Source organism: Theobroma cacao, chromosome 6, assembly GCF_000208745.1.
Source record: "Theobroma cacao cultivar B97-61/B2 chromosome 6, Criollo_cocoa_genome_V2, whole genome shotgun sequence".
Taxonomy (NCBI): domain Eukaryota; kingdom Viridiplantae; phylum Streptophyta; class Magnoliopsida; order Malvales; family Malvaceae; genus Theobroma; species Theobroma cacao.
In genome coordinates, this window is record NC_030855.1 from 18,846,565 (window position 1) to 18,866,211 (window position 19,647).

At 36.3% G+C, this 19,647-nt stretch overlaps 2 protein-coding genes across 12 annotated transcripts; both read right to left on the reverse strand.

The window, feature by feature from the left end:
* Window positions 5,574–10,992, reverse strand: LOC18596077 (putative disease resistance protein RGA3). Of its 4 annotated transcripts, XM_018122546.1 has the most exons (4): window positions 7,850–10,992; window positions 6,606–7,212; window positions 6,286–6,403; window positions 5,574–6,144 (listed from the first exon to the last, which is right to left on the reverse strand). In XM_018122546.1, the coding sequence occupies exon 1, from the start codon at window positions 10,813–10,815 to the stop codon at window positions 7,900–7,902; it is 2,916 nt and encodes a 971-aa protein (XP_017978035.1). In that variant the 5' UTR covers window positions 10,816–10,992; the 3' UTR covers window positions 5,574–6,144; window positions 6,286–6,403; window positions 6,606–7,212; window positions 7,850–7,899. The 4 variants fall into 4 exon arrangements, with proteins under 4 accessions (XP_017978035.1, XP_017978036.1, XP_017978033.1 ...); XM_018122547.1 differs by lacking the exon at window positions 6,286–6,403 and having other exon boundaries at window positions 5,574–6,109; XM_018122544.1 differs by lacking the exon at window positions 6,286–6,403.
* Window positions 11,980–18,636, reverse strand: LOC18596079 (putative disease resistance protein RGA3). 8 transcript variants are annotated; one of them, XM_018123827.1, is made up of 7 exons: window positions 15,626–18,636; window positions 14,856–14,970; window positions 14,580–14,669; window positions 14,377–14,442; window positions 13,107–13,215; window positions 12,749–12,878; window positions 11,980–12,582 (listed from the first exon to the last, which is right to left on the reverse strand). In XM_018123827.1, exon 1 carries the CDS (start codon window positions 18,596–18,598, stop codon window positions 15,650–15,652), a length of 2,949 nt encoding a protein of 982 aa, XP_017979316.1. In that variant the 5' UTR covers window positions 18,599–18,636; the 3' UTR covers window positions 11,980–12,582; window positions 12,749–12,878; window positions 13,107–13,215; window positions 14,377–14,442; window positions 14,580–14,669; window positions 14,856–14,970; window positions 15,626–15,649. The 8 variants fall into 8 exon arrangements, with proteins under 8 accessions (XP_017979316.1, XP_017979314.1, XP_017979312.1 ...); XM_018123825.1 differs by having other exon boundaries at window positions 13,107–13,671; XM_018123823.1 differs by having other exon boundaries at window positions 13,107–13,807.

Sequence of the window (19,647 nt, forward strand, 5' to 3'; positions counted from 1 at the left end):
TTTTTATATTTTATTATTTATATATATATATTTATATATATATATTTGACAAATACATAAATAATAAAAATTTTTGTGCATGTATACTTATCTCTTTTTTCATGATCATGTTTGTAGGCTTCTTTTCCATCTTCCCTTATACCTAGGACGCATCTCCCTCCGAAGATCCATTATGGTGAGCTTGGAAGGGCTGCAATAAGGAAGAAAATCACTGCACATAAAAGGAAGAATAGTGATTCCGAGTTAGTTGCTCCAAAGAAAATTAGAGTAGGAAAGAGTGGTGAAGTTCTTCTTGTCCCTGAAAACTAGGAAAATGAAATTATTAGAGAACAAGGAATGTATCATTTTTGGGAAAAGGTTCATGTCAGACAAGTTGACGAACATCCCTCTGAGCCTGTTGGATATGATTGGAATCTTCTATGCTCAGAAGTGCCTCCTCATAAAAGAAGAGGTATTCCAAGACTATCTATTTTGAAGTTCAGGTATGAACGTGGTGAGTTTTCCCTTTCTGTTACCAAGTTAGGCTTTAATTCTCATTTTGTTCATGGTTGGAATGAGTGGGTAAATAAGGTGTTGAAGAATCCTACTCATGTTAAACTTCTCTCTTTTACTAGGATACTTGATGCTATACGTATCACCTCCAAGCTTAATATTTATAGAGAAAAGAGAATGAATGTATGGCGCTCTATTCTTGCAAGGTGGAACACTTTTTCTCATACTATGATTACAGCATGGGGGGAATTTACCTTCACTTTGGAAGATGTATGTGTTCTCTTGGAGCTTCCTTGTATAAGAAAGCATGATTTTCACTCTATTAAGCTTTCTGAAGAAGAGGTAGGTATTCGAGACTTTTTCCTTGATCTATTTAAGAGTCTAAGTAAAACTTCAAAGGTTGCACGATTCTCCAATTGGATAGGGGTTTTTTATAAAAAGTTCAATGCTAAGGGAATTGAAATTGGTTCTCCTGAGTACCCAGACCATAAGCATGAGCTAATGGCTTTAGTAATCTTTTGGTTGGCACGACACATACTCCCAAGGTGTCCAGATGATGGTATCTCTCCAGCAGTTGTTCCTTTAGCAATAAAAATTGTTAAGGGAATACATTTTCCTCTTGCTCCCCTGTATTTAAGATCTTTATATAAGAGATTAGACTTGTACCAACTCAAAACTGTTGAATCAGCTGGGCATTACAAAGTTTTAAGTTATGTGGATGCTTCCTTCATTCAGATGTGCCTGTGGGAAAGGTTTGGTACTTGCGCTCCCGTGCCTAATGCATATCCTTATGCATCTTTTTTCGTGAATAACCCTTTATCTAGGAACAACTACAGAGCTTGGGCATGGCATGATCGACTCTTGAGAGGTAATGTTCTTGAAGTGATGGATGTGACAAAAGAATTCAATCCCAAACCTTATGTGCAGCCCATAAATGGATGTGGTGATCTTGGAATTTACTATAATCGCCACCCTTTACAGTCTGGAAGAATGAGTTCACAAGGTACTAACTTTTGTCTATGGGTTCATAGTTCCCAATTGTCATATATAATTGAGAGTTCCAATTTAGGTGGAGATAGAAATTTTCTTTCTGTCGAGGTATATTCTCCTTATAGAGTGGCACGCCAATTTGGGTTTGACCAACTAGCTGCGCCTGACTCTTCTTTAACTATCAATTTTTCTTCTTGCGTTTCTTCATTTCTCATGGTAAGACTTCAACTCCGTTTAGATAAACTTAAAAGTTGTACTGTCCCAGCTTTTGATAGAGTTGGTATCCACACTTCTGGATGGTTTGCTTATTAGAGGGAGTGTGTTGAAAAATGGAGATCTTTTATTGTTCCTTTGACTAATCCCGGAGCTTGTCTCTACACTCCTCCTATAAGTAACTCCGATGTATCCTTACGCTTGATTTCTCTCAAAAAGAAAAGTAATGTAAATGAAGAAGAAGATGATGCTCCTCGCGTTCTTACTCATCAAACAAAACATGTGCATCGAAAAGTAAGTTCATCCTTTACTTCTTCTTTTATTTTTTTTTAAATTCATTTCCTCATCGTACCTTTTTTTTTTTTGTAGAAAGAAACAACTGCGATAGTAGAACTTAACTCGGTTGAAGAGGAAAAGACTTTTGAAGCTAAGATTGAGGAAGAATCATATAACTCTGAACGTAGTGATGAATTTGATAATGAGTCTGTTGATGTTGATGAAGTTGAAATTGAGGGTGAGCTAGCCCCTTTTGATGATTTCATTGATTTGGATGTTCTAATTCCAAATCATGTTCAAAGCTCTACCATGAATTAGGTATAAACATATCACTATGTTACTCTGATTGATGTTGTTCCATTTTTTTTTAAAGTTAAGATTATTCTTACTCCCCAAGTTATTCGAGATGAGGTTGTTCCTGACACTGAGGCTATTCCTGTTGTTGAAGTTGTCCCTGAGGCTACTCCAAATGTTGAGGTTATTCATGAAGTTGGAGTTGATACTGATAATGCTGGAGCTATTCCAAATAATCCTCGTGCTTCTTCATCCCTAGTGCCAGAACATAGAGATGCAAGTAGTGATTCTGGCACTCAAGTAGCACATACTGAACAAAGTGGTAAGAAAGTTGACTTTCATGACTTTCAAGTTTCATTGGAGTATGTGGCATACTTGGAGCATGTTTTCAATATAGAGGGAGAGTTTTGGAGTACCTCCTTTGTAAAAAACGTAGACGTCATTTGCTTAATGATGGAAATGTTGGGTGGAGCTTTAGCCATTTCTCGTGCTCCATTAATGAGTACTTCATCAGAGGAATTGCAACAGATGTTACAGGATTTCGATGATGCTTGTAACTTTGGATTCAAGCTTGAGTGCCTCAGTGATTGTAGATCTAAAGCCAAGATTTTTCTCAACAAGTCTTCATTGGAAAATGAGTTAGAAGACATTGTAGCGAAAATAACTTTACTAAAAAAACGTGAAGCTGAAGTACAAGAACAATTAGATGTATTTGCCAATGATAACTCTTATCTATGGAGTATGTAATTAACTAGTCTTTTGCTTTTCGTTTACTCTTTTTGAAAGCTCATTTGAGCTAGTACTTCGCTATTGATATATCATATTTCTTTTTCTTTTGCAATAATAATAATGTTATACGCTTGTTGCATATTTATTCACATTTCATATTATTATAGGTGGCCAAAAGGGAACTTTCAACTTTACATCAAGGAGATTAACTCTAACTTGATATGAAGGAGATTAATTCAACCTTTAAAATAAGTAAGCGTAAGAGCTGCAGCCAATTTGTGAGTAATAAGCTAGGGCTAAGAAATGAGCGATAAAGCTAGCGGCTAATAGCATAACATCATTACAGCCAAATTATGAGCGATAAAGCTAGCGACTGGAATATGAGTAATAAATTATGATCAAAGAATAAGAGATAAAGCTCGCGACCAATAGAAAAATATCATTGCAGCCAAAATAAGAGCAATAAAGCTTGCGACCGAAGTAAGAGTGATGAACTATGGTTAAAGAATGAGCAATAAAGTTGACGACCAATAGAATAATATAATTACAGCCAAAATATAAGCGATAAAGCTAGCGGCTGAATATAATTTTTTTTTTAATGTCAAATTGCAATTCATAAAAAAATGAAGAGTCAAAGTCATAAAAATATCATACATGAGCAAGAAGCAGGTTGTTCTGGACCCTATTGTTCTCAATCAATAACTCTTCTGCTTGCATTTTCTTGTGGAATATTCCTTTCTGAAAATGATCTCTTATTTCTCTACCTCATCCTTAAATTGCATTCACTATTGGAGTACTCCTTCTATCGAAGCGAGTAGCTCCCTTTTGTCTGAGAATCGTATTATTGGTTCTTCGTGCCGTTTTCACTGAGGTAGCAAAAGTTGAAAGAGGTAAATTTTTCAAGTGTAGCCTACACTCGTCGAACATTTTTTTGAATGCAAACCGTCACCAATTCTTTCTCATCATGAGACTCTTGTACATCCAACACCCTTACTCTAAAGTGTTGGATGTATTCCATGAGGTCTTCTCTGGACTTTTGATATTATCCTTCTAAATCAAGGAGATTAACCTTCTCTTGAGAAGAGAAGAAGAACTTCTCCCTGAACATCCACACAATTGCATTTTTTCCATTTCTTTCATTCCCTTTAGTGTTTGTAACTATAGGTGCACTCTCATTAAGGTGTACAGGTTGGGCTTGGAAAGTGGTGACAGTAGAAGACGCAAGTTGAAATATAATGTCCATCATTCGCCTATTATTGTCTTCCAATGTTTGCATCCTCTCTTGAGAAACTTGGATCATTTTCATCAGATCCTGAATGTAGAAAGGAACAAGTGCGTCTTGGTTACTAGTAGAACTTTCCATCTTTTCCAGTAACACAAAATTGTAATAGTAAAAGTCTTACTTAATGCAATCACTCCTCCCCAGTGGAGTCGTCAAAATGTAAAAGGGGTTCTTGTGATAGGGAGAGGAAGCATTGCAAACAAGTAAAAGGATGTGCTAGAGGCGGCAGAGAGGAAGATTGGAGCAGTTCCTGAAGTATTGAGTGTTGTGGCAAGTGGAAGACAATAATAAGAGAATTAGAGAGAGAATTTAAAGAGAGAAGCTCTCAAGCTGAGAATGTGTTAGCTCGAAAGGGGAGAGAAGAGTCCCTCTAAATGAATTGTGACGCTCTATATATAGTGCTAAAAGTGACAGTTACCCTAATCAATGACATTATTATGAAGAACATTAATGTGAGTAACCGTTACTGTAATTGGATGTAATAAGGCTTGTTCTCAAGTAAAAAGTACTAGAAAAGAGGTATACGTGAAAAGGTACAAAAAAAAAAGCTGTACGAGAACAAGTACAAGAGAAAAAGTTGTACATGAATAGGTATACGAGAACAAGATAGGAGGGTGAAACACTTGTACTTCTGGAAAAGGTTAAGAGGAAGACCTCTTAACTACCTCCATATCTGAGCCACCAAGCCAAACTTTCTGAAACATCCCAAGATGAAAGTAACTCATGAACCCTGCCACTTATTCTGAGTTGCTTTCACTGTCATCCAAGTGAAGTAGTTATTCTATTCGAAGTAGCTATTCTACTTGTATTAGTTGTTCCATATGAAGTAATGCTTTATTTATTCTAGTTGTTCTATGTTAAGTAGTGTTTTACTTGTTCTAGTTGTTCTACGTGAAGTAGCGCTTCACTTGTTTTAGTTATTCTACGTGAAGTAGCACTTCACTTGTTCTAGTTATTCTGTGTGAAGTAGCACTTCTCTTGTTCTACTTGTTCTCTGTATAATATTATGTGGTAACATAATTCTTTAGAGAATAGGTATTAACCAAAATCAAATAGCTACATTTACCAATCAACTTCTAAAGATATTGTTGGATGTGTAGGCTAGTAGTATACGTTTGAGAAATGTCGTGCAATAAAAAATATACAGTGTTATTTTCTTGTCATCAAGATCATCTTTGATTGTTTAATATAAAATTATTCTATCTAATAAGTAGAAGATAACTATACCTTTAAGCTTTTGATGTTGAAATAAAAAAGTTACAACACTTTGTGGATTAAATCTTCTTCGGACCAAATTTAAGTTGTTACAAACTTTAAGTTGTCAAGCCTCTAAAGGTGATTAGGGTTTGCTTTTGTCACCTTAAGAGAACTTCATCTTCATTGGTCTTAGAAGATTTTTTTGAAATTTCACAATGCATTAATCATAATAGGGAACAACCGTTCACCTTTTTACAAGGATTTTGCAAGGCTATGCCCCTTACAAAAGTTAATAGGGGCATACCAGTACAAATTCTCCCACAATGCCCTTAGGCCATCTCAGAAGTTCCATAACATACAAATCCTGTACATCCTCAACAAATTCACCTCAAACCCTAATTTCATTGGTCTTAAAGATAATGGTTGGTGTACAGATTGAAACTGAATTAGTTTCATTTTGCATTCCAAGCAAGGAGTACCCAACCATCACTTCTCAGTAACTGAAAGTCCTTGTGGACCGTTGGTCCTCGCACTTCTTCAATGTTATTGGTGCTAAGCATAACCCCTGGGAAAGAGTTGGATGTTCCATGCATGTCCAGGGAAAGAAGGTTCTCCATGAGGTGATAAACTATTCCACTGTACATTTGAGTAGCAGCTTGCTATGAGATGATCTGTTAAAGAAGTAAATAAGCTTTATGCAAAGAAAAAAAATATGCAGCTATAGGTTTGCACAGGTGTTTATATAGTGTTGTTTTTAGTTACTCCACAAATCACCCAAGAGAGTTACTTCAGAACAGATAATATTTCTAAACCTGCGTAACTGCTGCCTGAGTGGCAACTTCCTTCGAAAATACTTAAAAGGTCATGCTGACTGTAATTGAAATCTCAAATGGTACTGAATGCAGCAGCTTGAATATTGCAACTATCTACCTGAAAATGAATGCTTTATGTTATCTATAGTCAGTAGCATCACAAAGAAAATAAGAGAATAGTTGGTTTCATGAGTTTGGCATCTAGTAAATGGGCAGAAGCAATAAATGTCACAAATTTTAGAAAGGATAGCTCTCAGAAGTACCGTGCATGGAAAGAATTATATCAATATGGTAGGCCAAAGATAAGTAATGAAAATCACCTTGAGATATGACGTTTAATACAATGATTGTTCTCTCCAAGGCAAGAGTACCAAGATCTGGAGTTATTTGCAAGATTGCAGTGACTTCAGATATAGAGTTTTTCCTTCTTAACTTATTTGACAGTCCCCTGCTTCATCAATCAATCACAAGTCTAAGGCCAATGCTTGCTGCATTTATCTTGGACTTGTGCTTGGCAATTATTGAAAGCCCATTAATCAGCAGCAGAGCCAAATGAAAGAAATGTACAAAAATTGAGGAAATTACAGAGCATAGGTACACATTTGGTCCTTCGTTGTTGAAAAGCACCACCTTGAAGAAAAGAAGAAAGCCGGTTCTACAACTGAGATAAAAGAAGTTCATAAGATGGAGCCTGCGAAGGCTGACATGATAGATGAGATATCTTCTCTTCAGATAATATTGATCTGTATTTCCTCTCAATGGATCAAGTAGTTTCAAGCACAATATCTAAGAAGTGAACACACATCAAGATACAGTTCTTTTCTTTTTTTGGCGGTGACAACCCTTATTTCTGAGTTTTCCAAATCATGAAACACTTCAGTCATAGAGATAGAGAGAAATGGATGCCTTGAAATCCAGTGCAGGTCCCTATAACAGTAAGTGCGCATAGTTAAGAAACAAGGCTTCAAAACTCAAATGCTTTAAAAATTGAAACTGGTTTATCCATCTCTAGTGTCTTCATCAGGTACCTAAAAGTGTTGCTTAGCAAATGCAAAGGTACCTAAAAGTGTTGTGATGCCTGAAAAGCTTTCTCTTCATATAACTTGAAATCAAATACTAAAGCGAAATGTCATACATATAACAAAGTGCAAGCTATTCAATTTAGACACTTTCATTAAAATAAAGCTGTTAGGTTGGCATTTTCTCATTTTCTGTCAACATCCATACTTTCTTTTTCAACGTTCACATCTAATATAGTAATATATGACCATCCAAGATTTCAATTTGTAGCAACCTCCCCTGTTAAAATAGACGAGAATAAGTAGCAAAAAAAGTATACGAATGAAGAAAGGAGGATTTCTGGAACCAAAGGAGTATGCAAGACCATGATTGCAGGTTAACATGGAGAAACAAAATCAATCTAAAAGAGATTACAGCAGATTTTGTATTAAATCATCATCCATGATCTAAATGAGGAAAAGTACAGGAATTTTAGACGCAGATGTGTCTGAATGTATTGTAAGTTTGAGCAATGATAACAATAACTAAATAAAAAGAGGAATACCTGAGCATAGATTGCATCTGCGAAACGTATGATCCACAGCATAAGAAATCCTATCCTAGCACCAATTCATCATCAATTTGGATAGTAGGGATGTGGGAGATGGAAGGCCAATCCTCCCCTCTTCCCTTTTCAAAACGTGCCCCAAGAACGGGGCAACCTCTAATATGCAATTCTTGCAGCGTTGTATTATGAAGCAGGTGGCCCGGCAACGCCTTCAACTTCAGACAATAGTTTATTGTTAATGAACGAAGATGAGGCATAATTACTTCGCTTGTGCTTGTCAACAGATTCCCATATTCCCAGTCTTCCCACTCTTTCATGTAATAAAATTTTAGACTTTTCAATACGGGGAAGGCAATATTATTATTATTATTATTAGATGATGAAGAAGATGATTGTCCCTCTCCTCTTTCTACTCCCAAAATTTCGTCTCCCACTTTTTTCACTTTATTCAAAAACTCTATCTCTAGAGATTCAAGGGACTGCAACTTCCCCATGGGAGGCAAGCTTTCCCAGTTGAGACAATTCTGTAATTGAACCCTCTTCAACATTGACAATGAAGTCATCCAATTAGGGAAAGCAACAGGACCTCTACAGTTGAGTATACCCAAACTTTCCAGGTGTGGAGGTGGTTGCAAGGCTTCAAATACAACATTTTCATCCTCAATGTTGATCCGTTGCATCTCTTGGGAATCAAATTTTAGACGTAACACGCGGAGGCCACTCTTTGTCCGAAGCCCTGCTTTCTTTGCCTCCCTTGGTTCTGCCACATTTCCCAATCCTCTTATCTCAAGCTCCCCTCGAAGATGGGTGAAGTTTCCCAAATCTTCAAGGCTACATGATTTACTTTCAACATCACTGCGGCTCACAACAAACTCTTCTAATGTCCGTAGAGATGTCAATCTTTGCATTCCTTTTGGCATGAATCTGCATCTATCTGTACCTACATTTTGAACATGTCTCAAGTTGATTAGCTTTCCAATTCTATGGGGCAATTTGATAAGATTTTTACATGATTTGATGTTCAGCGTTTGCAAGTTGCACAAATCACACACCGTCTCAGGCAATTTTTCCAACTCACTATTACCCTCTAAGTTGAGATATCTCAAATGCATCAACTTTCCTATTTCCTTTGGAATTGCGTTAATTGAAGTTTTGAATCCAAAGTTCATGTCTTTAAAGCTTAGTATCCTCAGACAAGTCAACTGATCCAACAATTTAGCCAATGATGCACTAACAGCTGAACTATCGTTTAAGTTAAGATGCAGGCTACGCAACTTCTTCACATTAAAAATGGGATCGGGAATTGCAACAGGTTCATCATGAATTAGGGTTAGATGACGGGCATTTTCCTGATAAGACTCTATATCTAACTCTTCAATATTGTTACTTGCTACCAGAAAGCTTTTGTTTCTTCTCAAATATTGAGCAAAATCATGCACAATATCATGCATTTTGCAGCTGATTATGCAATCGTCATTTTCATCCTTCACAAACTCTTGAAAGAAAGAATGTATTACTAAGTTATCAAAGTACTCTTCACCAATGATCTCCATATCTTTATGTTGCGTCTCTCCAAGAAAGCCTTGAGCCATCCATGACTTGATCAAGAAATCTTTCTCTATTCTATAATCTTTTGGAAAAATGGAACAGTATGAGAAGCATTGCCTTAATGGCGATGGCAAATCATAATAGCTTAACAGTAAGGGAGAAAAAAGACCATTTTCAGCCTCCTCAAGTTCCCATATGCGACTGCTCAACATTCTTTGCCATTGTTCTCTAGATCTCTTAAAACGTAAGAGACCTCCAAGAGTTTTTGCTGCAAGTGGCAAACCCTGACACTTCTGCGCAATTTTCTTACCAATGTCTTCTAAACTCTCACGCTCTTTGTCATTCCTTCCAAAAAATGCCAAGTGACTAAATAATGACCAAGATTCTTCTTTGGATAACTTCCCCAAACGAAATAATTTGCTGCAACCCATGATAGTAGCTACATTCTCCTTACGTGTGGTCATCAAGATTTTGCTTTCTTGGGAACCATAGTTTAGAGAGTATTTCAATGATTGCCACTTCCTCTCATCTTCACTCCACAGATCATCTAAGACAAGCAGGAACCTCTCTCCCTTAATAGATTCATGGATTTGCTCTAGTAAAGTATTTAGCTCAGTGAAATTTGACACAACTCCTGTTAGAGCTTCAAGAATAGCTTTTGCAGTCCTCATCTCATCAAAAGGATTAGAGACACATACCCATATTCTCTTATCAAAATAAGCCTTCACCTTATGATCGTTGTACGCTATTTGGGCTAAAGTTGTTTTCCCAATTCCTCCCATCCCCACTAAGGAAATTACAGGGATGCCCCTTTCTTCATGGTTGTTCTTGCTGAGCAACATGCTTACTAGGACATTTTTATCACGGTCACGACCACGTATGTCAGATACATCAATAAAGGATGTTGTTATTGGTCGTTCTCGTTCAGGTTCTAAATCATGCCTCCTACTTTGATCGACTGTGAAAGCATAATCGTCTTTCTCTTTGGCAATGACCTGAAGCCTTTCATTTAGTTTTTTAATCTTAACAGCAATATCATAACGGTGAATGGCCCGAGTAATACAAGGGATTGGAGAGTGAATCCAAGAGCGTACCTTGCTTAGAAGGATGGAAGTTGAAGAGCTTTGATCTCTAGCGATTTTCATTTTCAGAATTGCAATTTCCCACTCACCCAACACATCCTCAATGTCATAAGACACGTTCTGAAACTTATCCAGCCAAACTTTGACAGCTTGCTCCTTTAGTTGTCTTTTCTCTGCATCTGCGAGGACAGCTCGAATAGTCTGAAGAGTGCTGCTGAGCCTTTTGACTTCTTCTTCCTTAATACCTACAAAAAGTCTCACCCCATATTCAGCTTCTTGGAAAAGAATCGCAGTTAATTGTTGTGAAACTGCAGAAACAAGTGCATCAGCCATGGTAGGAGGGTAGATACTTGAGATCAAGAAGGATTAAAAGAGATGGTTAGTTTGGACTTTAGAGAACTTAGATCGGTTCTTAAGACTTAGTCAATTGCGTGGATAACTAAGTGACATCAAAAAATTATCTGAATGAAATGGCGTTGTAGGTTCAGCGCAATTGCCTGAGATGTCTAGAAGGAGGAATGGTAATGGTTTGACTGAAAGGATAATGAAAATTTCGGGGCATTGCCTACGTTCTGCTCTGCCCTGGTGGCAATGGAGCGGGCCCCGGCCCCACCTGGACAACCAAGCTGCCACGATGTCAATCTTTGTTCTGCTCCCCACCTCCGATATATTTTCGTAACATTCATTTCTGTCTCATCTTGTCGTAATTATTTTTTTTCATAAAAATTATTTTGATCAAATTATTAACAAAAAAGGTATTTAAGATTCTTTTAATCATAAATGTACTTAATTCTATTTTAATATTAATAACTACATTTTCTTTAAAGTAGGTAGGCCAATTGTTGAACAGCCCTACCTCCACTTTTATACCCCTAAACCCTCCTCTTATTAAAGTAAATTTTCTTATTAAATCAAATATTAACTAATTTTTATCTGTCTATTACCTTATTAGCCTTGAACTCTTTATTAAAGTGAATAACTCTTAATACTAGCAATATAAAAAAAATAAATACATATTTTATCGTATTCAAAAACTTAAATAATGAAAAATCTTCTCATCTCTACGTTTTATCCTTATTATTTGTCCCTCTTATGTTTTATCCTTATCATTTGTCCCTCTTGATATATATGATAAAAATTTGTTAGTTTTAATTTTAAATATTATACTTATGAATAAGTTAAATTACCTTCTAAATTGTTAGATCTCACCGTTAAATTTTTCAATGAAATTTTGTCATATCAAAATGGACAAAAGTGCGGGGACCAAAGAGTATTACTAATAAACAATTATGAGATTTATATAAATGATGAGTTTCAATTAATTCTTCATCCAACAAAAGATATATATATATATATATATATTGTAAATATAGAGAAGTTTTTCTTAATTGATGGATGGCCTTTTTCACTTGCATAAAGCCTGAAAAGCAACTATGATATGAGATGGGCCTCAAGCATGATATATAGTCATATATACATAGATTTGAATTAATCAGGTGGCACAATCCTCAAGTACATGATCTTGGATTTGCATAAAGAAATCGTTAAGACTTTTAATCCTGTAACTTTCCAGAAACAAATTCTAAACTCATTCAATAACAAATATATTCAAATGTGATGACAACAATATGTTATAGCTTCCTTTGTGCAACAATTTTCTTCCCAAAAGTTAAAACCAAAGAAAGAAAAGAAAAAAAAAAAACTTTGTAGTACTTCAAGACCTTCCAATTTATGCAAGGTGATGCCATGGTTTTTGACTGAAGCATAAAAAGCCACATCCTCACAGAGTGGAGATGGTCAAGAAGCTCCCAAAATTTTATCATATTTGCTCTCTAGCATAGGAACTCTCGACTTCGCCTCAGGAAGACACATAATGATGAATGAAATGCATATGCAGCCCCAAGAAAGGAAGCATCCCGCATTCCAAGCAAGGAAGTACTCAGCCATTACTTCTCGGTGAAACTCAAAATGCTTAACGCCAAATGGTGCTTCAATGTCTTTCATTCTACAGGTGCCAATCATATCCCCCGGTCCAGGGGAAAAAGGGTTTCTCAGGAAATCATGCATTGCACCTCTGGACAGCAGCTTGCTAGTGATTATCTGTTAAGTAAATAAATTAGCTTTATGTCAAAAAAGGAAACATCATTGCATTGTGGCTTCACATCTAATTGGCTACATTGTAATGTTTCATTTACTCTACACATTATTTCTACACATTATTGAAACACCAACAACATGGTTCCTAAAAAACAGATTACTTTTCTACCTGCTCAATCTGCTGCCTGAGTTGCATGGCACTTCTTTCGAAAATCCTCAAATTCAAAGGTCATGCTCATTTCCAATTGAATCTCAAGTGGTACTGAATACAGCAACTTGCAACTTGCAACTATCAGTACCTGAAAATGAAATGCTTTCTGTTATGTACGCTCAAAAGCATTGTCAAAACTGCAAGGGCATGTTTCATTGGTTCCATGAGGTTGGCATTCGAGTAAATAGGGTGAAGCAAGATAAATATTGCTAATATTTTAGAGGACAAGTCTTAGAAGTATCTTGAGTAGAAAGCATTACTTAGACATAAAGAATTATATCATTAAAGTGGGCCAAAGATAAGCAATCCAAATCACCTTAAGTCATCAGTCCATCACTATGATTGTTCTCTCCATTGTAAGAGCACCAAGATCTCTTGCAGGCTAGGTGCAGTGACTTCTGATATAAAATTTTATTGGGCAATCCCTGTTTCATCAATCAACACACTTCTACGGCCAGTGCTTGTAGCATATCTATCTTGGATTTTGTGCTTGTATTATGGACAACCCATTGGTCAACAGCAGAGCCATAAGAAAGAAATTTGTAAAAAATGAGAAAATTCTAAAGCATGTGTACATGTCTAGTCTTTTGTTGGTAAATGGACTTAAGAAAGGACAGAAAACTGGTGATTGAGAATAAGTTCATACGGGTGGACCCTGTGAAGGATGACATGATGAGATATCTCCTCTTCAGCTTATGCTTTCTGCATTTCCTCTCAAGCACAGTTTCTGGAAAGAGAATACACAACATGCTACAATATTCTTCTTTCTTGGCAGTGATGAACCACATATCTGAGTTTTCCTCACCATGAAACACTTTGTCACAGAGGAAGATAAACCAAAATCCCATGCATAAGCTCCCTAGGGCAAATAGTTAGAAAACCTGGCTCCAATGCTCAAATGCTTAGAACCCAAATTGATTAATCTACTTTGCATGTTACATTCTATGCATTAACTTAAGGTATCTGAAAGCGTAGATCTTCTGATGCATGAATGGAGTTCTCTAACTCTTTATATACCTTCAAATCAAATGTAAAGCAGAATGTTATATAAATAACAAAACAGGAGCAATCCACCTATGATGACGATTTCAAAGAAATGGAAGCTGCTAAACATGGCCTTTGATAGTCATTTTCAGCCTAGAAAAAGAAATCAACTTCTGTAATTTTTTTTTAAAAAAATCTAGAATCTAATATATGATCATTCAATTCAATTTGTAGGAGTTGGAATATCTTCTTTCCCTGTTAAAATAGAGGGGATAAGAAAAGGGGGGATTTCCAAATTAAAGGAGTTAAGCAGGAAGACTATGACTGCAGAGGTTAACAATAACAATGGAACAGATTCAAAGGAAATTGTTGCAGATTTTATGTTAAATCCCAGCCCACAATCAGAATGAGAAAAAAGTATACCAAATTGAGAAAGGGATGTAGGCAAAAGATAATGCTAATAGAGTTGGATATACTGTAAATTGGGTTGATATTAGAATTCATTTTACTTTCTGTAATATTCCATTTGGAAATTGGGAGTCAAGTTGTTAAATAAGGAAAACAAGAACTCACATCTTCTAAGAATAAGAACATGTACACACCTCTTCTTACTTCTAGCAGGCACATCTATATGTAAGTCAGGCTTTTCCTTCCTATATATTAAACACCTTCAGCCACAAAGAAGAATTGCATGCCATTCAAATCCCATTATAACATACAATTAGCTAGGCGCGGTTTCAAATGCTTGAAAATTTGCATGGAATATTACAGAAAGTAAAATGGATCACTTATCTAGTCTACTTACCATGCATCACCAGATGCGCCAACAATGGCTAAAGAAAAGGTGTTCGAGTATGATTATGGCTTCCTTTGGATGGAATTTCATGGCTGATTACTGCAAAGCAAAAAGTTAAAAAAATACTTTTTCAGAAGACAACTTGGAATGCAGGACAAAAGAAGGCAAAATAGTTCATGATATAACATATTTGCAGTACATTGCTTAGTTGCTTGTAGCACACAGTTATTTAATGCCAATTTTCTGAGATATAGGTGATTCAACATCAAAGAATATGATCTTTACTTTGGGTTTCTAACTTCTTGTCGTTGCTCCTCCCATAAACTTTTTGCAACCTCAGAGGGCTTAGCAGGGCTGACCTTGATGTACTTTACCAAAAAAGATTTCCAAGAAAATAAGCCTGAAATTGAAATTCAACCAAAGTCAAAAGTTTGTAAAATGCTAGTGTTCAAGGTTATTAATTATCCAATAACAGCTACTTCAACAGAGTTTTCAGTTAGCTCATTGATTTCAAAAAGGCAGTTTCACTTTGTACATATAGTACCTTTACAGGAAATGAGAATGCAAGGGAGCTGTCTTTTACAAACATCAAAAGGATAGCCACAGGCCACAGAAAACGACCTCCTTTTGGTCCTTTAATGGCATAGCTAAGTCTTAATTAAGTTAATAAGACAGCCAAAAAGACCACATTGTTTTCAAATGAGAAATCTATATGTGACACTACATAATAATTGGCAGATACAAGGGAAAAGCAATAAAAAGTTAAGTAGCATGCATAACTTTAATGTTTAGAATGTTGAAATTATTTTACTGAAATACTAGTATGCTGGAAGAAATGTGCATTATTGTGAAATGTGAAATGGACTTTTTACTCTTTTTAAAATATTAATAAGGAACAAAACGTGAATGAAAATTAGTAAAATTTGTTGCAAAGCATGGAATATGGCCTTGTATAAAATTGGTGATTATAATTACGATTTGGGGAAACACTTTGAACAATGGACAATGGCTAATGGGAATTATCAATAATAAACAACAAAGAAAAGTAACCATACCAATGCTTTGAAGCCGACAAGAATTCAATGCGCGTATCTTTGCACGTCTTCACCGTTAATTGTGATGGTAGGGATGTGAGAGATATAGGGCCAGTCCTCCCCTGTCCCATTTCTTAAACAACGTTCCCTCAGAATAGGGCAATCAAAGATTTCCAATGATTGCAGAGTCGTTTTCTGGAGAAGATGGCGTGGCAGCGACTTCAACTTCAGGCAACTAATGATATTCAAGGAATGAAGACATGGCATGATTGTAATAGAGGAAGAGCCATCATGTGCTATGCTTGCGGATGGGTTCCCAAATTCCCACTCTTCCCACTCTTCCATAAATTGAAACTTGAGATGCTTCAAATTAGGGAAGGCAATATTATTGTTGTTACTAGATGAAGAAGAAGAAGATGTTTGTCCCTCTTCTCTTTCTACTCCCATAAATTCTTCTCCCACTTTTTTCACTTTCTTCATTTCCCACATCTCCAGATGTTCAAGGAATGGTAACTTTCCCATGGGAGGCAAAGTTTTCCAATTGAAACAAGCCCATAGTATAACCCTCTTAAGCATAGACAATGATGCCATCCAGCTGGGGAATACGGTTGGACCATTCATGCGATTTATGTTCAAAGATTCCAAATACGGAGGCGGTTGTAAGGCTTCAAGAACAGATGCTTCATCCGTTATTGATGCTTCATCCGTTATTCTCGTAGTTTTGGAATTGGAATTAAACGATAGGGTCAAATTACGGAGGCCAGTCTTATTACGAAGTCCAGCGTCCTCTGCCTCATTCTCTGTTCTCACATTTCCCAATCCTATTATCTTAAGATTCCCTCGAAGATGAGCCAAGCTTCCCAAATCACTAATGTTGCTTCTACCCTTGATACTCCAACCACGAAAGCTAGACACAACAAACTCTTCTAATGTCTGTAGACATGTTAATCTTTGCATTCCAGGTGGCATGGAGTTGCATCCATATGTTCCTGCGTTTTGAAGATGTCTCAAGTTGACTAGCCTTTCAAATCCAATAGGCAATTCTATAAGACTTGAGCACAACCTGATGTTTAAAGTTTGTAAGTTACATAAGTGACACAGTGTCTCAGGCAATTGTTTCAATCCTTTATTTCCCTCCAAATTAAAATATCTCAGATGTATCAATTTTCCTATTTTTCGTGGAAGTTCTTCAATCGCACATTGCTGCCGAAATCTATTATTACTCAAGTCTAGCATCCTTAGACAAGTCAATTGATCAAATAAACTCGGCAAAGATGCATTTAAAGTTGATGCATCATAAAGACTTGAGTGAACTAGAAGGGTACGTAACTTCTTAAGATTATAAATCGGATTTGGAATTGCAACATGTTCATCATCAAGAATTAATGTTAAATGACGAGCATTTTCATGATAACAGTCAGCTCTTTGCTCTTCAATACCATTGCTTGCTACTACAAAACATTCAGCTTTTCTCAAAAGTTGAGCAAATTCATGCACTATATCATGCATTTTGCATCGAATTATGCTATCATCATCTGCATCTTGTTCAAACTCTTGAAAGAAAGAACGCATTGCTAAGTTATCAAAGTACTCTTCACCAACAATCTCCATCTTAGTTCCTTGCGTTTCTCCAAGAAAACCTTGAGCCATCCATAACTTGATCAACAAATCCTTCTCTATCTTATGATCTTTTGGAAAAATGGCACAGTATGAGAAGCATTGCCTTAATGGCGATGGCAAATCATAATAGCTTAATAGCAATGGAGAAAAAAGACCTTTTTCAGCCTCATCAAGCTCCCACATACGACTATCCAAGATTCTTTGCCATTGTTCTCTAGATCTTTTGAAACGTAAGAGACCTCCTAGAGTTTTTGCTGCAAGTGGCAAGCCTTGACACTTATCTGCAATTTTCTTACCAATATCTTCCAAACTCTCACGCTCTCTGTCATTCCTTCCAAAAAATGCTATGTGTCTAAATAAAGACCAACACTCTTCTTTGGATAACCTCCCCAACTGGAATAATTTGGTGCAACCCATGACAGTAGCAACATTCTCCTTACGTGTGGTGACCAAGATTTTGCTTCCCTGGGAACCACTGTTGAGACAGTATTTCAACGACTGCCACTTCCTCTCATCCTCAGTCCACACATCATCTAGGACAAGAAGGTACCTTTTTCCCACAACAGATTCGTGGATTTTCTCTAGTACAGTACTCAACTCACTAAAACTCGAGGCAACACCCGTTAGAGTTTCAAGAATTGCTTTTGCAATCCTCATCTCATCAAAAGGATCTGAAACACACACCCATATTTTCTTTTGAAAATAGGCGTCCAGCTCATGATGGTTGTAAGCTATTTGGGCTAACGTTGTTTTCCCTATGCCTCCCATCCCCACAATAGAGATTATAGGGATTCCCCTTTCTTCATGGCTATTTTCACCTAGCAACATGTTCATAATGGTGTTTCTATCTTGGTCTCGACCACAGATTTCAGATTCATCAATAAAGTATGTGGTTTTTGGTCGTTCAGGTCCTAGATCGTTATTCCTATTTAGATTAACTATGAAAGCGTAATCATTTTTCTCTTTGGCAATGGCTTGAAGCCTCTCATTTAGCTCTTTGATCTTGACACCAATATCACGACGTCGAACAAGTCGTGGAATAGAAATGCTTAAGGGCTGAGTCCAAGAGGGTACCTGACTCTGAGGAGTTGAAGGAGGGATTTGCGATCTGAGAATTGCAGTGTTCCACTCATCCAACACGTCTTCAATGTCGTAAGATACGTTTCGAAGCTTATCAAGCCAAACTTTAACAGCTTCCTCCTTCACTTGTCTTTTCTCTGCATCTACAAGGACAGCTCGGCTGGTCCGAAAAGTGCTGCTGAGATTCTTGACTTCTTCGTTTACACCAACAACAAGTCTCACCCCGTTTTCAGCTACTTGAAGGCCGATTGATGTTAGTTGTTCTAAGATTCCAGAAACAAGCGCATCGGCCATGTTAGGAGAGTAAATACTTGAGTATGGACGGGGATAGAAAGAGGAGATATTTAGTGATAATTGCTAGATCGGAGAGCTTCAACTTTTTGCTTGACTGTAGCTAAGCTAAACTTCTGGTTCGTACGTAAATTATTATTGAATTTGAGGCTAAAGCGTCCTTGTCCCAGGTAGCAGTGCAGGACAGATCATCTTGTTGCTTTTCGGAGAAATTAACACGAAATTGCATCCAAGTTACACATTACCTTACCTTTTTTCTTTGCGCAATTAAATTCCTCCAACAATTAGCGATAGGCCTGTGCTCAATTCTCTCTACCTAAGGCTGCAATATGAAATTGTCCACAACTTACTCATTTGGATGTTAAAATCATAAGGATAAGGATGCTTAACCAAATGTATCTACTCTGTGAGATCTTTGATTAAAAAATGTACTCTCTTTTTTTAATAAAATTACCACTTGTTGCTTTTGTTTAATTCGAAAATTATCAACTTTGATCTTTATTATTTTAAATATTTTAAATAGTATTGTACTTAGCATTAATTTTTTATAGTTTAGCTTGCCGACTTTTTTAGGTAACAAATTACTATATGCATTACCATTTTATCTTATTTAACAAGTAATGAATGTGCATCGACAATAATAAAGATAGATTTGTGAAACTCATTCGGAATTTAGAAGCACTTATTTCATTTAAGTCTTAAAAATTCGTTAAATTTCATTATAAATAGATGTTCAACTACAAATAATATGAAATTTATATTATTGTCACTTAACAATCCTCTTCCTCCAATCAATATAAAAAAAAAACCATAGTAAATCTTACATGTGCGATACGTAACTTATCCAGTAAACATATTAACTCAATCACATGGTACGAATTTCATTTAAATATCAAGCTCATAGAAGCCAATAATATCATTGAATTATATGTGGGAAAACTTTTTTTTATGTATAAAGATTAGGATCTTTTATAATTTAACATGTGAAAATTTTATTTTATCATGACTTGCAGCTGATAATTAATTAATTGTTAATGCATGTGCATCTTGAT

What these genes read in the sequence shown, in the direction of transcription:
- LOC18596077 (XM_018122547.1), bottom strand. Translation starts at nt 10,815, where the DNA reads ATGGCTGATGCACTTGTTTCTGCAGTTTCACAACAATTAACTGCGATT.
- LOC18596079 (XM_007024333.2), bottom strand. Translation starts at nt 18,598, where the DNA reads ATGGCCGATGCGCTTGTTTCTGGAATCTTAGAACAACTAACATCAATC.